General features: G+C 43.4%; 1 protein-coding gene and 1 long non-coding RNA gene across 2 annotated transcripts in view; both read left to right on the forward strand.

Moving 5' to 3' along the window:
• The window catches only part of LOC139213250 (uncharacterized), a 72,260-nt gene that overhangs the window by 19,964 nt on the left and 30,614 nt on the right, over positions 1-21,682 (forward strand). The window lies entirely within an intron of this gene.
• Positions 2,715-21,682, forward strand: part of nsd1b (nuclear receptor binding SET domain protein 1b) — a 29,295-nt gene continuing 10,327 nt past the window's right edge. Inside the window, exons 1-10 of the mRNA XM_070843161.1 lie at positions 2,715-2,828; positions 3,767-4,662; positions 9,229-9,367; positions 10,527-10,699; positions 10,871-13,871; positions 16,181-16,293; positions 16,453-16,708; positions 18,686-18,786; positions 20,156-20,198; positions 20,321-20,580. Coding sequence (XP_070699262.1) covers positions 3,784-4,662; positions 9,229-9,367; positions 10,527-10,699; positions 10,871-13,871; positions 16,181-16,293; positions 16,453-16,708; positions 18,686-18,786; positions 20,156-20,198; positions 20,321-20,580 — 4,965 coding nt within the window. The 5' untranslated portion in view covers positions 2,715-2,828; positions 3,767-3,783. The remainder of the gene's footprint in view (positions 2,829-3,766; positions 4,663-9,228; positions 9,368-10,526; positions 10,700-10,870; positions 13,872-16,180; positions 16,294-16,452; positions 16,709-18,685; positions 18,787-20,155; positions 20,199-20,320; positions 20,581-21,682) is intronic.

The raw sequence follows: 21,682 nt of genomic DNA on the forward strand, positions 1-21,682 counted from the left end.
TCAGACGCAGAAGTAGTCAAATGATTAATTCATTTTATCCCCGTTTTTAAAGGCCGGAGATGCTAGAACGTCGTGTTCTACAAGCCCAACAATGCTAAACATCCGGGTACTTTTATGCTCTAAGTGAAGTTGTGCCTCCAACGTTCATATGTCTCCAGATGAGGCCACTGAAGTACTAATGTGAGGTGTCTTTAAGCTGCTTTACTTCTCCTGTCAGATTTGACTTTTACTCCACTACATCTCAGACAAAACAAATGAGGAGTTCATAAAATGTGTTTTATTACAAATCAAACCACCAAAAGAATAAATAAACACAATTACTGCTGAAACAATTCGCCTATTAATCACCTAGTTGATTGACAAAAAATAAATTTTGTATATAAAATAAAATTTCACATTTCAAATGTGAGGACTTTTACTTTTAATACTTTAAGTACATTTAAGTTCTGATTATACCTACACATGCCTACTTTTACTGAAGTAAAGGTTCAAACAGAGTAGTTTTTATAGTACTTTTTCTTAAGTAAAGGATCTGAATACTTTAGTTTCACTGTGGTATCTCTTTCCTTACATGTGTTTGGGGACTTACAGATTATGATAAATAGTTTTCAGACTCATAAGGCAGCCTCGATGCTGTGTCAGATCGAAACCTGTTTTTCTGCAGCGTTTTAAAATCCGGGAAGAGGAAACTTGTGCGGACTAAGCGGCTCTAAATGAGACAGAAACCACGTTAATAGCGGCGGTGATGGAGGCTCGCTGTGTCATGCGCAGTGCCGCCGGTGCGCGGCGCTGTTCTGCGCTGCACAAGCCTGCAGCAGGCCCTGTCCTGTCTGCCTGTCTCTCTCTCTCTTGCTTCTCTGTCTGTCTGTCCGTCTCACCAAACCTCCTCTGCCACAATCGAGGCTGAGAAGCAAGAAAAAAAAAAAAAAAAAAACCCACCGCATCTCAAATCCTCCGTGTTTCCCTCTTAAGTGCGTAAAAAAGGAAACACCGGGGGAAGTGAGGGGCTGATATTCACCGAGATGGTTGCAGAAAAACGTGAAATATTCACACTAACACTCCTGCAGAGACTCGTCTTTTTCTGTGGGCTCAACAGTGACCAACTCGAGCTTTTATTCCACCTCGTTATTCAGTGTTTTCCAGGAGAGGAGGAGGAAGGTTTGCTGTTTGTGTCGATCATGAACGCCGTTTCCCCACATCGCCTCCCGGTCAACTACAGGAGTGTGTGTGTGTGTGTGTGTGTGTGTTGGTGTTGGAGGGGTATTTTTACACCTGAAACAACCCCCTGCCCGCCCTCCTTGTCCCCACTGACACATATGTACCCCAAATGTGGGCATTTCTTCAATAAATCAGGCACAGGGAGGCAGAGATCTCGCAGCTCAGCTCAGCTCTCACCGGCCGAGAGCTGCAGTTGTTTCCAGCTTTCACCCCTTCGTCTCTGAAAAGGGAGAAAGCTGATCGTGTGTTTTCCCCTTCACATGCAGAAAAAAAAAAAAACAGCAACCAAGGCAGCACAATCGACGCGTTAAGTGCCATTAAATGTTGTGGTTTTCTGCTGTCAGACGTGCGTTTGGCACACACACTCACACACACACACACACACTCTCTCTCACACACACCAGAGGATAACTGTGCCTCAGTCCCCCCTGTCGTGCCACAAACGCTCATAAGACAGTGACTTTGGGAGGCATAACATGTAAAGAAAATGTTCCTGTCGTGGCATGGGGTGATTCAGGACTCTGACAGGCTCCAGGAGCACCTCCAGAGCACAGCAGAGGTGCGCTTTGAGGCTCAGTTTCTCCGTGGCTGGATGAACTTTATATCGAGCATATATTAACACTTTGTGGCCTGTTTTTTTTTTCCTCCTCTAAGGCTGGAGGACTCCATTTTGAAGGGACCGGGTGTGCAGCCAGAGACTACACAGCAACTCGTCTCAGGGAAGGAAACCCATCTGTTTTTCCGGGTAGCCCGCTGAGCCATTTCACTCACTGCTCCTCTGACGTGGTGGACATTTTTTTTTTAATTACTTCCATTTATTTTATTATTATCATTATTATTAGGGTTGTTTTTCGTCTCATCTCCAGGCGCATGTGTGCAGCCCAAGTGCGCGTCGTGGTGGTGGTGGTGGTGGGGAGGAGGATGCCAGTTGTTGGCACAAGTTTGGCATGTGTCATGTCATTGGTGATGGCAGCCTGGTTTAGGTTAATAATTGATGCTTATAATTAAGCAGAGGGGCGGGGCGGGTTTTTGGAGGTGACGCGTGGTCGTCCGGTGCGTTTTTTGGTGGCTGTCAGCGCAGATTTGTCTCCTCTTCTTTTTTTTTTTTTCTCAAGAGAGAGATTTACGGCCCCTTCTGTGTGCTCCATGCTGTGGACCGGCTGGGGAGGGAGGCAGTGGTGACGCCTGGCAGTGCGCACAGCAGAGAGAGCAGGGAGACTGACTTTCAAAAGGGGGTGGGTGGGGGGGGGAGGCAGAGTCTGCAGGCAGGAAACAGCCGTGCAACACAGCAGAAATCCACAGACGGGGAATTATAAAGTTGGGGTTATCACAAAGCAAAAGGGGGAGTGTCGCTGGAGGAGCACAACACGCCTGAATTTCTATTCCAGGGGCCGCTGGACCAGGCTTTAGCGCATGTAGAGGGGAGGAGGAGGGAGGGAGGGAGGAGGTGGTGGAGGGGGGAGTGAGTGAGTACGTTTCACAGGATCCAGGCCTAGTAGTATTGCCGCTGGGACTCTCCTCATCCGCTTTCAAAAAATTGGAAATTGGCACATTTAAACGCCAAAATGAAGGGGTTGAGGGTCACGTGTGCGGTGGCCGACACCGGAATGGTAAGATTCTCGCGACAGATCCCGTGTCATTTGGCGTTTTCTGCGTGATTTTGTTGTTTGATGCACATAGCCCGCATCTGTCGGAGGGAAGCCTGTAGAAGTGTGTGTGTGTCTCTAGGTGTGTGTGTGTTGTTTTGTGTCGTCGTCTCGTGTTATGTTGGCGTTTGTGTTTCTGTCTCATGCAGCCATGGAGCCACTGCAAGCCCACGAGCGACACACACACTGACACACACACACACACACACACGGGAGTTGCACACACCTACACTTAAACACACACGCTCACGTGCACATACACGCGCGTGCATGAGCGGGTCCATTTTAATTCCAGCTCCCAAACGTCGCGCGTCTTTTTTTTTTTTTTTGGCTTTTTTTTTTCACGTGACGCGCCATGTTAATGTCACTGGTATCATTGTGTGTGTGTGTGTGTGTGTGTGTGTGTGTGTGTGTGTGTGTGTGTTTACACGCTGCTGACCTTATCGTGCTTGATGTCATTTTCATCATATCGCGATAATTGTCCCAAAAACAGGGAGGTCGCGGCGATTTGCGCAGAATCTCTGAACATAAAAAAAAAAAAGTCACACATTAGGTCGATCTGCTCATCGTCCGTGAGTCTGTTTATTTTGACATTATATTATGTTACACATATATATATGTGACAGATTGTGTCATGTGCTGTGTCACTTTTAAAAATACCTCATTACCAGCTGGCCGGGATAACTTTAGATAAACTGAGGTGATGTTATCACAGATTATTGAATGGACCACAGATTGTAAGAGACACACTTTACTAAATAACATGACTACCGTGTCATTTCTTATAGGAAATGTATTGCAGGATTATAGAACATTTTTGCAGTGACCTTTGGTAGAAGGATTTTTAAGTTTATTTATGTTGTTTTATGATAATTAATGATATTTTTTGTTAATGTTTCCAGGGAGGAACCATGCCAGCATGAGTGGGCCTTACCCAGGCCCTGGAAGGGAGACTCATCAGTCCAGCCGCCCTTTGACCCCCGGCCGTGACCTCTCCAGACACCATGACCACAGGATCGGCCTAACCATGTCTGCCGCCGCCTCCTCGCTCAAGCACGCGTCTGTCTATGGGTTCACACAAAGGGACCACTCCTCCTCCTCCTCCTCTTCCTCCTCTTCCTACAGTCCTCTCAGGAGGCTGCAGCATCTCACCACCATGGTGAGCCAGCCTGACCTGGTCCTGCCGGTGAGGCAGCCAGAGAGGAGCTGGGAATGGGGGATGAACAAGAAGCAGAGGGGGAAGGAGACGGAGAGGGACTCCTGGGCCGATTGCACTAGCAGTGATTATTCCTGCACCCAGAATACGAGCAGGGAGGAGGGCTTTGGTAACTCTTCTGCTGGACAAAAACAACCCAAACATGAAGCGGTCCAGGCCAGAAGTAGAGACGTGCCAGCAGCCAGTCGGAGCGATCCGGTCGGGTCAGAGAAAAAGACAGAAGGGTGTTTCTCAGGCCCTCCTAGCCCGGCCTTCTCCCTCGATAGCAACAGCCCCTTCGCTAACGGCTTCCTCCACTTTGAATCCTCTTTGTTCGAGGATGATGACAACGATGAAGAGCGGGAGACCGGGTCACCCGTCGGGGGCTTGCAGGACAAACAAGAGAGGGCGGGGAGTGTCCCTCAGTCCACTCCTGGAGACCTAAATTCGGATTCCAAGGATGCTACCTTGACGTCAGCCAAGGTCGTCACCCGGTCCCAGTCCTCGGGTCAGCGCAGGAGATACTGGGACGGCTCGGATGACGAGTGGGAGAGCGACTCCGAGCTGTTCCTGTTTGGGGATAGTCCCTCAAGGCATTCAATGGCAAGTTTTACCCTTATTACCTCAAGTAAACTTGCCACAAAAGAGCGGCTTCTCTGGGTGTTTTAGCAATAACAAGCAATCTGTATTAGACAGATATGTAGAGAGACACAACATAGTTTCACCTGACCAACAAATATTCGTTATGGTGCTGGATTATACAACTTTTTTTTTTAAGCACAAGCCCCGTGGAGTACTGAACACCTCACTGCCTTTCACCTGTCATAACAGAATATTGGTCATTGTAAATAATGAGTGGGCTCAGACAAGACACGGCACCACAAGTGTAGCCCTGTCAGTGATAAATATGGTTGTCTGCTTTTGTAGAAAGAAGCGAAGGAAAACATTCACCTGCTCCAGAGGTTCTCAAACAGGGAGAGTAGAGTTTGGGTTTGGTATGGAGGGAAGGGTGAGAGGCTAACAAGGTGGAACAGACGAATGCATGCACGGTGTATGCTAAAAACAACAGGAAGTTAATTACTGTGGTTTGGCGGCTGCTGTAGTGGCTGCTCATGGAGGCAATTAACATGCTGAAAGATGTATTTCACCACCTGAAAGATGGTCTTTTCTTAAAAGTGGCCTGTCCAGGCAGTAGAAACGTTTTTTTGAAATTGGTGTTACATGACCAGAGGAAAAGGGCTTTGGTATTCCCTTATGTTCAAAAGGTAGAAAGCCTACAGCAACCAAGATGCATTGCGCCGCTATCCTCTGCAGCTGGCGGTGCTCGATTCTTGGTTGTGGCGGCCTCTTCCTCCTCCGCACTGTATTGTGGGTCGTATAAGGAGCCCCGAATGTCTGATTGCAGCATTAAACTACTATGATCATTTTATTATGGCGGGCAAAGTACAATACATAGTCTAGACTGTACATAGTCTAAACAACTTTTGCAGGCAACATGGAGGAAACGTAAACATTAAAAACCCTGGATGCTAAACTTGCACTTCATAATTCGGTCAATGATGCACATATTTTTTGATTCAGCGTAACTTAAACCTCATGAGATTGTCAGTACATCCAACGTCCATCACAAATAAACATTGATCTTTATAGCTCCAGAATTTGCCTGAGAATTGTCTCATTTTTACGTTTTCCTCAGTATCACAGTAAACCAGTGATGGTCATCTGCACACATGCAGCTACATTGCAAACAGGAACTGCTAATTTCTAATTCGGCATACTTTAACTGGCGCTAGTTTGCCAAAATGCAAACAAATACGGGCTAAAAAGACGGCTAAGGTTGTAGCTCACAGCCTCCTGACTCCATGGCAATGTTGTACTTCCTGTTTATATTCCCCAAAGAATTATGGTAACTGTAGTTCCAACTCTTCCAACAAGATTATTCCCCAAAAAAGAGTAAGACAAAAGATAATCATAAGACTGACAAAATCCGTTTTGATAATTATTTTGTGTTGCTCAATATTTTTTGACGTTGTTAATTATCAGAACGTCTGACTGTGTTTTTATGTTCCTGGAACAGTGACACACTCCTCCGTCTATTCATATACGGATATTTACCGTTGAAAACCTCTCGACATACAGACAAAAACACTAATTTATCAATCAATCAATCACGTCCACAGTGTCAGACTTTGATATGTATTTGCCAGAAAGGTCTGAGGTTTTCAAACAGGTCTTTTCCACAACAGGAACTCGATGACCTGTAACTAACTGTGTATTTATTGTTCCGCTTTTGCTCTTCGACCACTTTGAGGACGCATTCCTTGAACAAAACTTTGCATTTCTCCAGAGGTTGCACCAAATCCAAAGAAAGAGGAGAGAGCAGCACAACCAGAACTCTGAGGCAGCTGATTTTGTTTTACTTCTGTGAATCGGTGTTTTAGCTCCTGTTTCCTCCTCCAGGATAACAGGCACTTATAATTTGCATGACAGAATGGGACAGGAGATTCAGATCAGTGTGAACATAACGAACACAGCAACACATGTTGACTTTTCACAACAGGGAAAGCACCTGTGTTACCGATCTCATGGCTTCTTTCCATTTAAGTGTCCCACGACTGAGTGACAGTGAGCCAGCACACACACTTTGTTCCCCATAGTCCTACAAAAATCATACAACACTCCCCAGACGAAGCAGCTACCAGGAAAACCTTTTTTAAGAGGTTGGACGGATGCTAATCTGTTGTCCTTGATCACTAAATTAATGGCACTCTAATCAGGCCGTGTGTGTAAAAACAACAGGTTGTGGTTTTATAGGAGGTTTGTGAACAATGTGAGCTCACCAGACATCCAGGAAGTCACTGTTACAGCAGCGTAATGTTTTTAGATGTTTTTACATATCTGTTTTTACACAGATGAATTAAACTTGTTGCTCAGTGAGCTTTAGAAGTGCCGGTGGGTTGATTGTAGACGTGTAAAGTATGAATCACTTTGCTGATATGATTGTTTCTGTGGCATTCGCTGCCTTTTAAAATGGTTGAACAAGGAAGTGACGTATCGTGACTGAGCTGACACTCCAGTGAGTGTCTGTCTGTCTGTCAGTGACTTTGGTGATTCAGTAGAGTCAGTTCAGCTCAAACGTCCCATAGACGACATTCAGAACATTGAACACCTGTTTGCTATGTAAAGATACTGTGGAGTAATGGCGTCCTGAGCAGTGAATGAAGTCAAACTCCCTCTGTGTGTGTGTGTGTGTGTGTGTTGTAATCCGAGCTTCTCTGTTCTTTGTTTTGGTAGCCAGTCCGTCCAAGTGTGCTCAGTAGTGGATGTGAGATTTTGACGTGTTCAGTTTAAGGCGACCTCACAGAATATCCTCTTCGCCGCTAACTGCTCTCCTTCAAACATTAATGCTTCACCACCCACTTTCTTCTTAAAAGGCTGCCGCTGGCCTCGGCGGTGGGATCAAAATAGTAGGAATGAACGGAACAATAGCCAAGATGTACATGCTCTTGTCTGCCTAATGTACGTGCCTCAACACTTGAGTTGTTTATCTCGTGTATATTTGTTTTTATCTGAGATGCTGGTGCTCTAATGCGACTACTAGTAGTTCTGAATCTATTTTATAGAAGATTTACAGGTCCCATATTGTGCAAAATGCACTTTTAATGTCTTTTCAACATAAACATGTGTCTGCGGTGTGCTTACAGGCTGCCAAACTCTTCTTCATCTGCTCCATCTTTCAGTAAATGTGTGTGAAAACGTGCCATTTAGATTTGGCTTCCTTTGTGATGTCATAAGGGGATCATGTGACCTCCTCCAGCCCTTCAACAGGCCGACCGTCCCCGCCCACTGAAAACCTGACACCACCTCGCTGTCCGCCATTGTTATTTCCCCACTAACACCAGCTCCTGGTGACATGAATATATCGAATGCGAGAGGCCCTGAGCACACGGATAGTCAAGCAGGTTGCCGTCCTTAATTTCCAGCCCCTAGTTTGAGGTCCTCTGATTCGGCCTTGTTAACTATTCCCTGGTCAAGGCTAAAGGCCGAGGGGGACATGCAACGCTTTTGCTGTCAGGCCCCCGACACCATTTAGATTAGATTACCTGACAAATGTAGAACAGAAAACTCTTTGCTCTCTTTTAAATTGTCTCTCAAAACTCACTTTTGCTGTGTGACCTTTTCCTTAATTATTTATCTATGTTACTTTTACCTTTTATTTTATACTCACTCTTAACTTTTTGTGTGCTCACTGTGTTTCATGACATTTTTATTTAGTCCTTGTTTGTGAAGCACTTTGTAGCAGCGGATTTGAAAGGTGCTACATGTATCATTATTATTAAGCTAGCTTCATACTTAAGGGACAGACATGAGAGCGCTATCAACCTTCTCATCCTACAGTCGGTAAAAAAAGTGCAGTGTCCCAAAAATGTTGAACTGTTCCTTTAAAATGCTCCAGTGAGGGTTACATCATAGCAGCAGACAGCACTCTGCCCTCTGGCCAGTCCAGCTACATGCCAGTCATAACTCAGGCCTGCTCATGTACCGCACCAGTCCACTCAACCTGCTGCTGCGAGCACTTACTCCTGTTCACACAAAGGATATAGTGACCAGTAGCGCTGAGATTTTTCTACTGTGGCTTTAAACCTGTTGAGGAGCAAGAAAAAGCTAAAATTAGACCTAATTTCGCTCCGTTTTATATGTGTGAACGAATTGCACACCCACAAATGTGATGAAATAATTGATTTGGGCCCATACACACAAGAAGATTCCATGTTTTGTCTTTGCCTGACCTTCGCCGTCATCTTTTATGCTCTCTCTACTGTTGGATGAAATGAAAATTTTAGATGAAAAGCAAGCCAAGCAAGGATAGCATGAGTGTTCATGTTTGCCCTTATATGGAGAAAAGAATCTTAAACAGCTTTTGAACGCATGTCATGGCCTTCATCCAGCACTAAATGCAGGAAGCTGTTATATCTGTGTGGATCTTTGTGCTCAGTATTGCCACCTCCAACATCTTTGTTATTTTCAGGCATACAGAGTTCAGTCAGTTCACGTGTCCTGTCACAACAGCGCAGAAAAAGACCCAGAGAAGCCAAGGCAGTAAAAAAGAACTCCTTTTCATATGTCTCATTGCAGTTGTCTTTGTCGTTGTCATGTTGTCGACAGCAGAGCAGCCTCAAGAAAAAGTCTTTGCCGGCTGTGAAGTTTTTAGAGGGTGAAGTTATTTGGGCAAAGTTCAACCGAAGACCATGGTGGCCCTGTGAGGTGATCGTTGACCCAGCACAGGGAGTCTATCACAGAGTAAAAGGTGGGTCTGAAACACTGTTGGCTGACTGTGGTTACGTAGACTGGTGCTCTGTGAATTATGTTGGTCACCAGTTTAGCAATTACCGTCCCTGGCATAGAAGAGCTGTGTTTTATCATGAATTATGTTTAACAATATAGAAAAATACTGATAATGTGATTGTTTGATGAAGTAATTCAAGCATACTGAATGAACACATTCTCCTCCTCCATCACTATCTGTCCCTGTTGAAAGCAGTCATGTCAAGAACTTGCGTCCACTGACGTACACTGAATATATTGTATGTTTTTTTTCTCTGGAACTTTCTACAGTTAAAGTCTAGTCAGAAAACATGTTTGCTTTCGCCTGGATTGTCCTCATTTCTCAGCAGGTTGAATTAATGCCAAAAACAGTTTTTCTTCTACTTTCACCGACTGTTTACATGTAAACTAATATTCCACTGTTGTTCTGAATATGACCGCAGTCTGACTTTGATACGGTTCATGTAAACAGCGTAAGACATGTGGGATATGCCAATATTATTCAGGTTTTAGAAGCATTCTTCACAGCACATTCAGAATATGCATCTCATTTGGGTTTTTTACCAAGGTTTGCGTTACACGGCATCTTGCCTGTTCATGGTCAGCTCTCTGTGGCAGAGATCGATGCCCAAAAGCCCACATTTGTGGTCAGAAGTATAAACATATTTTAAAACACTAGGATATCTACCACATTATGGATACGTACTGTATGTAGTCGGAGGACATACATCATAGAGGTGTTTTATATTAATCTGAGGCTGCATGTAAATGGGAATATTAGTAATATTATAATATTAATTTTCATTATCCATGTAAACAGCTTTGTCTATATTGTCTTCTTCAGAATGGGGCAAAAACCAGAATATTTTGTTCACGTTAATGCAGTCGATGTCTAATAAGTGTTACATTTAACAACAGATGCACATCAGTTCTTCAGAGAAAGATCAATGCGCCATCCACGTAACATCTCATACTTCTGATATTAGTAACCACATGCGATTGCAGTTATGTAGAAAGTTCAGTGTTATTGCATTTTAAAGCTCCCTTTGCTTAGTTGATGCTCTCGTGTAGTTCCTGTGCAGGATGGTGTAGTTTTGATTTGCGCCTCATGAGATTCAGGCTGATGTTTGTTGTTGTCTTAGAGCCCAGTGACCGGCCCTGTCGGCTCTACCATATCAGGACCTTTGGGGAGCCCGTGGAGCTAACCTGGGTGGAGGAAAAAGCAACTCACACTTTCCATGGAAGCTTTGAATTTGAACAGCTCCCCCTACTACGCCGGCGGGGGAAGCAAAGGGAGCAGAACTACAAATACACTGTAATTATGCATAATGAGTCGCTAGAGTTGCATGCTCTCATAAAAAGTTGGTCTATTGCTGGGCCAAAGAAAGTTTGCACACAATTAACAAAACGTACTTTGTTTTCTGATGGTGATAATGAACAAATTATTCTGTAAGCTGATTTTACGTGTGCCTTTATCTTTCTGCAGATTGCAAAGCGCTTTCAGGACTCTTGGCAATCCAGTGTGGCAGAAGCTGAATCTATTCTCCCAGAGAGACCCAAAATGGCTTCCTCCATACCTTCGTCCATAGATGATGCCGTCCACGACCGTTCCACACCAGAGAGACTGAACAAGGCCCATCTGACTTTTCCTCCCTCTACCTCACCCACCCCTCCTGAGACATCCCACATGATCAATGGATCCATTTCATCCCCAGGAACGACTCCAGCAAAGCCAAGCACTTTAAGGAAATCTTCTTGCAAGAAGAAACCAAGTAAATCATCAAAGGACATGAGTAGTAAACACTCTAAAAAGGCGCTGCGTAATAGCCCTGACCAATCAGACAGAGACAATGGAGAGTGCCCATACTCTGACCTTGACTCAGTCCCTAAGATTTTGTGTCCTAAAGCACTTGAACGTCAGCCTAAGCTAGTTCCAGCTCAGCCATCTGTCACAGTTGTCAAAGAGGCGAAAAAGCAGCCAGAGATTCAGAGTGGTCTTTGGTTCAGTAAATCAGGCAAAGACAGGCGGCCTAAAACAACCAGTCCAATGCCAGACCGCACTCTCTTTAGTAAGGTTCCCTGTAAGAAGAAGAACTCATCTGGTGTAAGTAAAAAGACAATGGTACCCAGTGCCGCCTCCTCCAACGGTGGGCCCACTGACCAGTCAGGGTTGGTAGAAAAGCATAAAACTCTGGTCCCTGTTGAAACAAATCTGCAACCTGAACAGTCAGGACATTTGAAGTGTAAAAACACTCTGTTTGCTAATAGGCCTTTTGGTACAACTGGCAGTTCTGGTGACCAGCCAGGATTGTCAGATAAGTCGAAGTCCCTGGTCTCTGTTGAGACCGTCGCACCCTCTGACAAGAGTGGCTATTCAAAGGGTAGACAGACAGTCAGTAATACAACTGAAACTATTACTTGCACACAGTCTGACCAGTTAGGTAGCTCAGATGTTGAAAACACTGTAGAGCCCAGCATGGCAGCCGGTTTCAATGACCAGTCCAGGTTTTCAGAGAGTGTAAAGGGTGTCAGTCGAACTGAACATTGTGTAAATGACAGGATATCTGGCCAAACAGATGAAAAAAAATGTTATAAGACTTCAGCATCCAGTTTACATGTTGACACTACTGACTCATTAGCACGGATAGAAAAGCAAACAAGTCTGGTCTCCAAGTGTAGGCAGCCCTTTGTCAAATTAATACGCAAGGACATAAAGGGTAAGAAATTCCTAAACTCTGGTGTAACCATTAGCCCCACTGACCAATCTGTATGTACAAAGAATGAAAAAAAGCCACATAATAATGAAATTAAACCGTCCTCCAAAAAATCTGATTGCGTGGACGGTAAGCCACGTGTCACCAAAGATCAGGCAGTCGTTTCAGAATCCACAAAGGTCTCAGTTAAAAAGTTAAAAGCGAGTGGTGGGACTGGTGTTCTTCGTCTCTCATCAGAATCATCAAAAGGGAAAACTAATGTTGCCTCTGATGTGGCATGTGTGTCTAATGAGTTAGGTAACCCAGAAGCTGAAACGATATGCAATGTGGCTTCCCCACCCTCTAACCAATCAGACTGGTTAGAAGAGAAGACTCCTGCTTCCACTGTAACAAGCTCAGAGCAAAACATTATGCCTGTCACTAACACAGTTATTAACACAACTCTACCTTCTCATCGAGAAGGGAATTTATCATGTAGGAACGCTCAAATGCCCGATGCCCAATCTTCTGAGAAATCCAAGAAAGTTTACAAATCAAAGCAGGTTCCAGATAAAGCGAACAAAGTCGTACTAAGTGAGCAGCCTGCCCACCTTCCAGCCAGCAATCGGCTGATGACCAGAGCACTGAGGGCCATGCAGGAGGCGAAACAGAAGAAGCGCGAAAAAGCCCGAAAGGAGGCTGCGCAGAAAGAACTCTTAAACCAGTACAGAAAATCTGAGGACAACTCTGTGCGTAGCTCTACTTGTAATCCTGAGGCCAAACTAGACTTTTGCACTAAAGTAAAATCTCTTAAACCTCGTGGTAATGACAATGGTGAGTATGATCAGGACACTTTTTCTAGTTGTAGCACCCCCCCTTTGATCCTTTCTGACTTTGAAGCCGATGTCAAGAGCGAGGACGAAGACCTCTCAATATCCTCAACTCCACCAATGGACTTCATACCCCTCACTTCTAAGGTAAAGACAAAGAAGGAAGATCATTCATCTAACATGTGCTCCTCATCCTCACCTTCTTCAACGTTTTCTTTCATGAATGCCTTTAAAAACGTGGAGGAGGTATCGTTCCAGTCCCTGACGAATGAGGGTGATGGCAAACCTGTCTCTTTCAAAGCAGACGCAAACTACAAGTTCAGTACTTTTCTCATGATGCTGAAGGACTTGCATGACACGAGGGAGCGAGACGGGACCCCCTTAGAGCTGGAAATTGGGCCACCGAGTGCACATGTTAAGGAGGAGCCCTTAGTCATGCCCGCTGAGGCTACATCTTCAGACCAAGATCAACAAACTGAACATGTTAATAACAATTCAAATTCAACCCCAGACAAAATCAAAGTCACTCACAACAACAGCACAAATCAGACGTCCAAGAGGCTCTATAACAGGAGGGGCAGCTCCACTGGGGTGAAAAAGAAAGCCAACCGCAAAGTGCCTTGTCGTCCTGCCAGGTCTGGACCTGGTTTTCCAGGACTGGAGTCCTTGCCAGCGGTGGACTCTTCATCCAGAGTGGATTGCTCATCAAGAGTCCAGTCCCTGTTGGGCATACAGACCAGCAGCTGGGAGAGGCAAGCTGGAGGCGGTGACGAAGTGGTTGGAGAGGAGGAAGAGGGAAGGTGGAGCAGAGTGAACGAGAACTTACAGAACATGGTGCCTTTGGAGCAGAGGACGCGCGACACTGCGCTGTGTCTGGAACAGCCGAACGGCCTTGTTGCAGACTGTACTGAGACTAACAAGAGCTTGATGCGAAATTCTGGAGAAGGTGACAAGGCTCCAACAGGTAAGGACTGTCTAGTTTAAGCCTGATTTATACTTCTGCATTGAATCTACATGGTTGGTACTAGGCGTAGCCATGTCGCCGATGCCATAGCCTCCCCAGAAACATAACTATGCATCACAGCAATGCAAACTGAATCACCCACTGTGTCCCTGTCTCTCAGTCTGCCCCGATCTTCTCTGATTTCTTTTCTCTATTCTGCATTGTGGTCATTTTAAGTTAAAGTAGCTGTGGTTCAACATTTATCTGCTCCAACTCCACCATGATAGTTTCAGTCGCCGCTGTTTGAAGTGCGTCAAAACCAAAACCAAATGAAACTCATCAAAGTGACAAAGAAATCCCACCACCAACTAGCATGTCGGTGCTGTAATTGTACAGTGATTCAGACACGCCAGTGCACAAGTATAAACGCTCACATTGATGAAGGGCACTTGCTTTGGCTACGCCGTAGGCTCTGTGTTGACTCAGTGGAGAAGTATAAATCAGGCCTCAGAGTCTGCCCAGAATACTGAGGCACAGTCTGACACAAATCCCCCAACAATCTCACCAAAAACACCAGACTTTTAAGTTGATCAAAATGAATTACACATCCAGCAATAACCCCCAGTGGAATAATATGAATAAGGAGGACCCATCCTCAAATTGGACTCTTGAGTCACATGTTTGGAGGCTGTGTGATGTGTAAGTGAAACACCATGCAGCAAGTGGATGACGACGGTAATCTGATTGAGGTGAAAGGCCCCAGGCACATGCTGGTTGTGCAAGTTAGTTATTGTAATTTCCCCTGTAATTTGCATCAGAAAAGGCCCCCTTTCTCTGAGTCATAGCTCAGTCAAGGCATGATATATTTTTAGAATCAGTATGGCTTGCACTTTGCCACAATGATATTATCGCTGATTGCTGGGGACGATAAACATCCAGAAATTCCTTCCAGAAACATGCTTCTTAGACCTCTAGAACTGATGTTTTTAAGTTTTCTTTGATATCAAAGTAACCTAATAATGCTCGTGTAGGTATGTAATCTGGTATCAATTTGTCAGAATGTAAACAAATGTAGGTTTAAGAATTTTTTACATGATAAATTTACATACATAAATTACATGATGCGTTTATACCCAATATTTGTGCTGTCATACGTGTGTGAATAAATGGTAGCATGTGTCTTTTTGGGACTCAGCGCCTAATTATGCTGTCACCCCCTGAGACACATACAATGATGTCATACAATGATGTCATACAATGATGTCATACAATGAACTAGCAAAGTGAGACTTTATACTTTCACTCAAATTTAAGTGTTATTGATGTTGTGCCAGAGCTTCTTTGGTCACTGTCCGCCATTGTCTGTTATGTTGTTGTCACTACTGCATCTACTGCATTGCATTGTGGGATATTTATGCCAGCATAGTGTCCAATTTGTCCATACTGTTATATTTCCCCTTAAACAGAATGCACTTCACGAACCATTTTATACTAAGGTTTCGGACATAATAGAGAAAAGCGGACTGAATAGCAACTCGGCATCAAGTTTCAGGTGAAGCCGCTGACTGCACCAGCTACATGGCAACGTTATACTTCCTGTTTACAGTAAGGGAAGGGCGTGGCAGTTGTCTTTATCTTGCCTGAGGTGTCGAACTTTGTAGTAGCTCACAACAGGTGTGATAACTTGATAATGGAAGCAGCACAAGGCTTAGACACCTTCAAGCACATGAAGTCACACAAAGCTCTCAGCGCAGATAACCAAAGCAAAGGTTTTAACATGCATTTGTACGTGCCATAAAAATGATAAATGTTGCTTCCGTCTGCTGGGATATTTAACAGTGTTTTACTCCAGAACAGCTTGCTCGCAGTGTGCAGTGCTACGTAATATTTAATTCTTCCTAGATTAAAGCACAGTTCATCTTACTAAACTCTCGGCTTGCATTGTTGATCAAAGACCAAGTTTGCTCTGATTCTGGTATAGACAAGAAACAACAGGACACCTCAAACTGTTTGTTTAATCGTCACTCTAAATCAGATTTAAGGTATGTTAAACTGCAGGCATCGATAGCAGCAGTTCTTTATGTGGTTGCTACTTGCTAGCAGTTAAGCTACCAGTAAAACTATTTTTTGTGTGTGCTTAGTAGCTATTTCTGTGAATGCAATAATACACTCTTAGATATATTAAAAGTCATATGACAAAGGGCTGTGTAGTTCAGAATAACCTCTGTGGTGAGACATCTGAAATGTTAATTTTCTGTTGCTCCATGCGACACGCTATAAATACCAGGAATTTAAAAAAGCTAGTGTTTTTTCGTATTCATCTTTTTCAGCACATAAACGAATAAGAAAACCAAGCAAGAGGCTGATTGAGTGGACTGAAGAGTATGATCAGATCTTCTCCACGAGGAAGAAAAGCAAAAAGCCTCTTCAGTTGATTGGAAAGGTAAAAGTCAAACACAGTAAGATTTCTCATAACTTTATAATTAAATGCTGCTGTACTTGATGTGCATAATACTGCAGCAATAAGCATCCAAGATCACTTCTTGCAGCTACAAATAACACTTGTAGCACTGATTGACAATGAAATCATTTGTTTTCTCAGGCCGCTCAGCCCATCACCTCCATGTCAGAGCCCCCGGGATCAGACAAGGACGCACATGACCCCCCGTCTTTGAACCTAGTTCCTGAAATACAGACGCCACCTCCCGAGGAAATTACTGCAACAACGCCCTCTGAACTACAAATTGCCACTACTGAAAACGCATCTCCCCAAGAGGCACCGGTGCTTTCCATCGACACACTTACCCCTCCCCCTGAAGCTGACCCCTCTCTGTCAGAGCGCCTCGTCAAAGACAGCGGTAAGATCTCAGTTTCCTTCTCTTTGGCGGCACATGTGGCGATAAGCGGTAATTGCAGGTGTGTTTTAGGGCCTCACTTACCGGAAATCCAAACAGTGATGGTTGCTTTGCTTTTTTGACTGATTGCCTTCATGTGAAAGTCGTTTTCTTTGGATTTGCACTTGTTTTTGAAGTTTCTTTGTCTATAGCTGACTAGTCTGTTAAACATATTAAACTAATGTAATGTACAATGCTGGTTAACTGTTGTGCCTAGTCACATAGCCACCCACCACAACAACTACCTGCACTGATGCCTGGATGTTATCAAAGTGGGATAAAGACATTATCTCATAAAACCAGCACGGTTTGTCTGTATTTCAATCTAGAAAAATGTGTGTGTGTCAGATTAAGCTGGTATTTAACCACCCAACCAGATTAATGCATAACCACATTCAGCACCGGCATGCGGATGTTAATCTGCAGGCTGGTGGTGGTAGCTGCTGCTAGCTACACACAGTTAACCAGCCTGGTATCCTTTCTCACTTTAAGATGAGTCAAGTGGTAGATTTCTGGTAAATTGACAGGAAAATTAGTCATCAAGGAGCATCTTTAGTAGTCATCAATCTTTTCTTTGTTTAGCCATAGTAATAATTTACTCACAGCACCACCAGAGACGGGGAAAACAGCACGCTGCTTCCACCCATGTTCTCTGATTGATCGACTACTGCTGGATGATGGAAAATGCATCACTGACTGTTCACCAATTGTGATTTTTTTTTTCTCCAGAGATGTCAACACAGAAACCCAGTTCATGATAACAAAGAATACTGCAAATGCAAGGGCTCTCGTTAGTGGGCCACAGGCTTAATCACCATGGTGTGACTGACATTCATTTGACTGAAATCTTCAAGATCATAACTTTAACTGCATTCAAAGTTATGAGCGCTGTCTGTGAAAATATTTCTCTGCCTGCCAAAGTAAAGTCTTATGGGCTGATATCAATATACTATGTGGCCAAAAGAATGTGGACACCTGAACATATTATGTAAACGCCTAAACATCACATCCATATGTGACTGTACAACATGCCATTCAAACCAGGAGCATAAATCTGCTGCTATAACAGCCGACACTCTTCTGAGAACCAGATTTTGTATGCTGGCTGCAGAGATTTGTCCCTCTGGAGCTTTAATGAGGTCGGCCACCGATGTTGGGCAGCGCAGTCTGGCTCACAGTCGGCGTTCCAGATCATCCCAAAGGTGTTGGACAGGGCTGAGGTCATGGCTCTTTGCAGGCCAATCAGGTTCTTCCACACCAAACTGGGAAAACCATTTCTTTATAGATCTGAGTCTGTGCACAGAGGCACTGTCAGGTTGAGACAGGAAGGAGGCAAACTGTGGCCACAAAGTTTGAAACACAAACATTGTGTACTGGAGCAACAAGATTTGACAGGAAGAAGTATTCAGATCCTTCATTTAGTTAAACATACCAGTACAACAATGTAGAAATACTCCTTTAAAAGTAAAGATCCTGCATGTTAAGATCCTACTTCAGAAAAAAGTTTCATCAGTAAAATGTATTAACAGTATTAAATGTAAAGGTTCTGTAGAAAACTGTCCCGTGACTGATGCATTAACATATTACTGGCAGTATTCGTTGAAGATGCTGCAGTACGAGCTGTTTAAAGTCCACATGCAGAAATAACAACTCTTAAACCAACAGATTTAGTTGATCAGCGTGACAAACAGGAAGTTTTTCGACTTCCAAATGGATTGAAAATTACTCCAGCATGACGGATACATCACCTGCTACTGATTACTTGGGGCAAGACAAGACAACAAAAATATTTGAATGAATGGAAAAAAGGGAAAAGGAAATCAGCCTGCTGTCTCCAGTTTTGTTTGGTATCTTCTCTGTGCTGCTGGCTTTCTTCTGTGTTGAATAAAGCCACATAAAGCTTTGACTGACGAGTCTTTTTATGTGATGTTTGACTCACAGGAAATGCTCCGGTGCTGGGGAGGAAGCGGAAGAGGAAACCCACTCAGAAGATCCTGGAGTACTGTCTGGAGGCAGAGGCCTCGACGGGCCCCAAGAAGAAGGTACAGCATGGACATCGTGTACTGATGTGTGTGAGTGAGTTCATCTGAGGTGAATCTGTGTGTGTGTGTGTATTTATACTCTCAGGTACCAGTTTATTAGGTGTGCAGTCCAATACACTGGATCTACAATGAATCTTGTTTTAGTTAAGCTTATAATGGTCTGTTTAAAAAAATACATAAACCACAAAGTGTGCGTGGAAATGACAAATAAATTTGTTATAATTCGTACTTTTTGGTATGAAAATGATACTTTAAGTGCAGGAAACTGTCTCCAAAACTTTCAGCTTGCTTCCCTCCATAATTCACATTACAAAGTCAAAGTTAAAGACAGTAAAGTCTGCACTGCAATGGCAGTTTTTATACAGCACATTTCATTACAAGTAACCACAAAGTGCTTTACCTTAGAAGGCAGGGCGGCTGTGGCGAAGCGTCCTTGGCGAAGCGTCCTTGGCCAAGACACCAAAGCCCAACTTGCCCCTGAAGCAGCTTCAGTGTGTGAAAGAAAAGTCTCTAACTCAGATTCCTCCTGAATGAATGATGTGTGAATGAGTTGAGTGGTCAAAATGACTAGAAAGGAGCTGTAGTACAGACCATTTACCATTAAAAGGCACTGGAACACTGGAAAATATAGGCATAAATATGAGCAATATTCATGAGTAGAGTGCAGAAATTCATCATTCATTAACATCATCAACACGTTAAATAGTGCACCTATACGAGCACACACACACACACACACACACACACACACTTACAGTTGTATTTATTTGAAGAATATGCACGTTATTAACTGCGGACGTCATTCTGCACATGATTTAGGACAAAAAGAAAACAGAATATATAAAAACTGAAAACGAATGTCACAAAAGAAGCTAATATGTTAGACTGTAAGTGAAGATGGTTTGTTTTGACACTAGACTGTAGTAAGGCAGTATTTTATGTAGATTATTTTAACTCATCAGAGAGCAACAGTGGTTAAAAACACATCAGTGCCACAGAGTTTGTGGTTCCTCCTAAAGCTTCTTCTTTCTCAAGTACAGTTTGGAGATATGTGTACTTAATCTAAATACTTAAAACTTCTGCTCCTCCACAATTCAGAGGGAAATGTACTTTTTAGTACGTTATTATTAATAGGAGATATTCACAAGCTAGCAGTATATAATTGCAATATAATTAAAAATCCACACATTTTTACCATCTGCAGCATTTGGTGACATAAGTAATCTGTATTATCACTGCATCAGTAAATACAATCCAATACTATAATGTTCTGAAATGGCTTCTACTTCATACTATGCTAGTACTTTTGTACTTTACAGAGGTAATATTTTAAATGCAGGATGTTTTTGTAATGTTTCTCTTGTCACAGGTCAAAACATTGAAGAACAATTCAAACCCTGCTCCTCAAACAGGTCAGTGAATCATCCTTCAACTGTGTAAATTTTACTGTTGTGTAATTCATAATAATCACGTGTCCAACTTTGGAAAATTAATGGAAAGAAAAGTTATTGTGCTTCTATGATTTACCACCCAGATTCTGCTCCACCATCTTTAAAATCAAAGAGTAAGCAGCTCACATCATCCAGCTCCACGCCGACAACCTCGGAGACGTCCACCTGTGCGCCCACGCCCTCCACTCAGACAGACCCCCATCCCAGCTCTCCTGCTCCCCCCACTCCAGGGCCGGCCCCTCCTGAACCCGGCCGGGTGGAGACGGCATCAGCAGACGTTAAAGCTCCTGAAACAGAAGACAATAAGGCTCAAGAGGTCAAAAAGGACACAGTAGAGTCAGAGGTCAGCCATCTTTGCTATGGGCATAGTATTGTTCTTCTCCTGTTCAGTTACATTGAAGGTATTTTTAGACTTGAGTCCAATTTTTACATATTTTGGGTTTGAAATAACTGGTAGGTGTGACAGAAGTTGGAATTTGTCCAGTAGATCACGTCAGCCTGCAGCTGTGAAAACAGGCTGCAGTGGCTGTAATGTAAATCCTTTGGGCAACTGCACCTGATCAAAGGACATCAAATAAAAGTGCTTGTTTTTGCCACTGACAGGCTCCGATTGTTATTCGAAGTGTCTGGCAGCATTATGGAAAGGATCCTTACAGAGATTCACCTGTGAGATCCTTTTTGTTAAACCACAAACAGCTATTATAGCTCTCTTCAAAGCCACCAGACTCCATTGATAAAAACAAGTCATTTTAACTTGCAGAACACAGGAGTTGCTGGTCTACTGCTGCCTTGTTTAGGTAGTTTTGTTTGTGTTATCTTGTGACTTTGGTTGTTTTACAAGGTTAGTTCAGATCCAAACTAACCTTGTAAAACACCACAGCCAAATAAAGTCCTGTGTTCTATGAGGTAAAATTGCTGTTTTTGTCAATGAAGTCTGGTGGCTTTGAAGAGAGCGATATAAAGTCTGTTTCTAATCATAAAAGACCTCACAGGTCAATCTCTCTAAGGATCCTTTCCATAATCTTGTCAGACATAAACAAATAACTCTCTGAGCCTATCAGTGGCAAAAACAAGCACTTCTAGTGGACGTACTTTGATCAGGTGCAATTATCCCAAAGGATTACATTATAGCCCGTAACAGCTGAGGCGACCTGCTGGACTTATTCCAACATTTTTTGCACCTACCAGTCATTTAAAATATATAAAGGTTTAAAAATGCCGGAGTTATCCTTTAAGTTGGTAATTTAGTGGATCATTTCACTGTAATTATGCCAAACTGTTGTTCTTCTGCTGTTCTTTTTATTAGGAAATCAGTCTGTAACTGGCCAAAATTTCTGAGAGTAAAAGCTGTTTGGTCCTACTTCAGACCTAGAAATAATTGATCAACTGCTTATTAATCCTATCTCAGCCAATATATTTAAAGGAAAAGTCCACTGGTGTCCTAA

The sequence above is a fragment of the Pempheris klunzingeri genome, chromosome 14, assembly GCF_042242105.1.
Source record: "Pempheris klunzingeri isolate RE-2024b chromosome 14, fPemKlu1.hap1, whole genome shotgun sequence".
Classification (NCBI taxonomy): Eukaryota; Metazoa; Chordata; class Actinopteri; order Acropomatiformes; family Pempheridae; genus Pempheris; species Pempheris klunzingeri.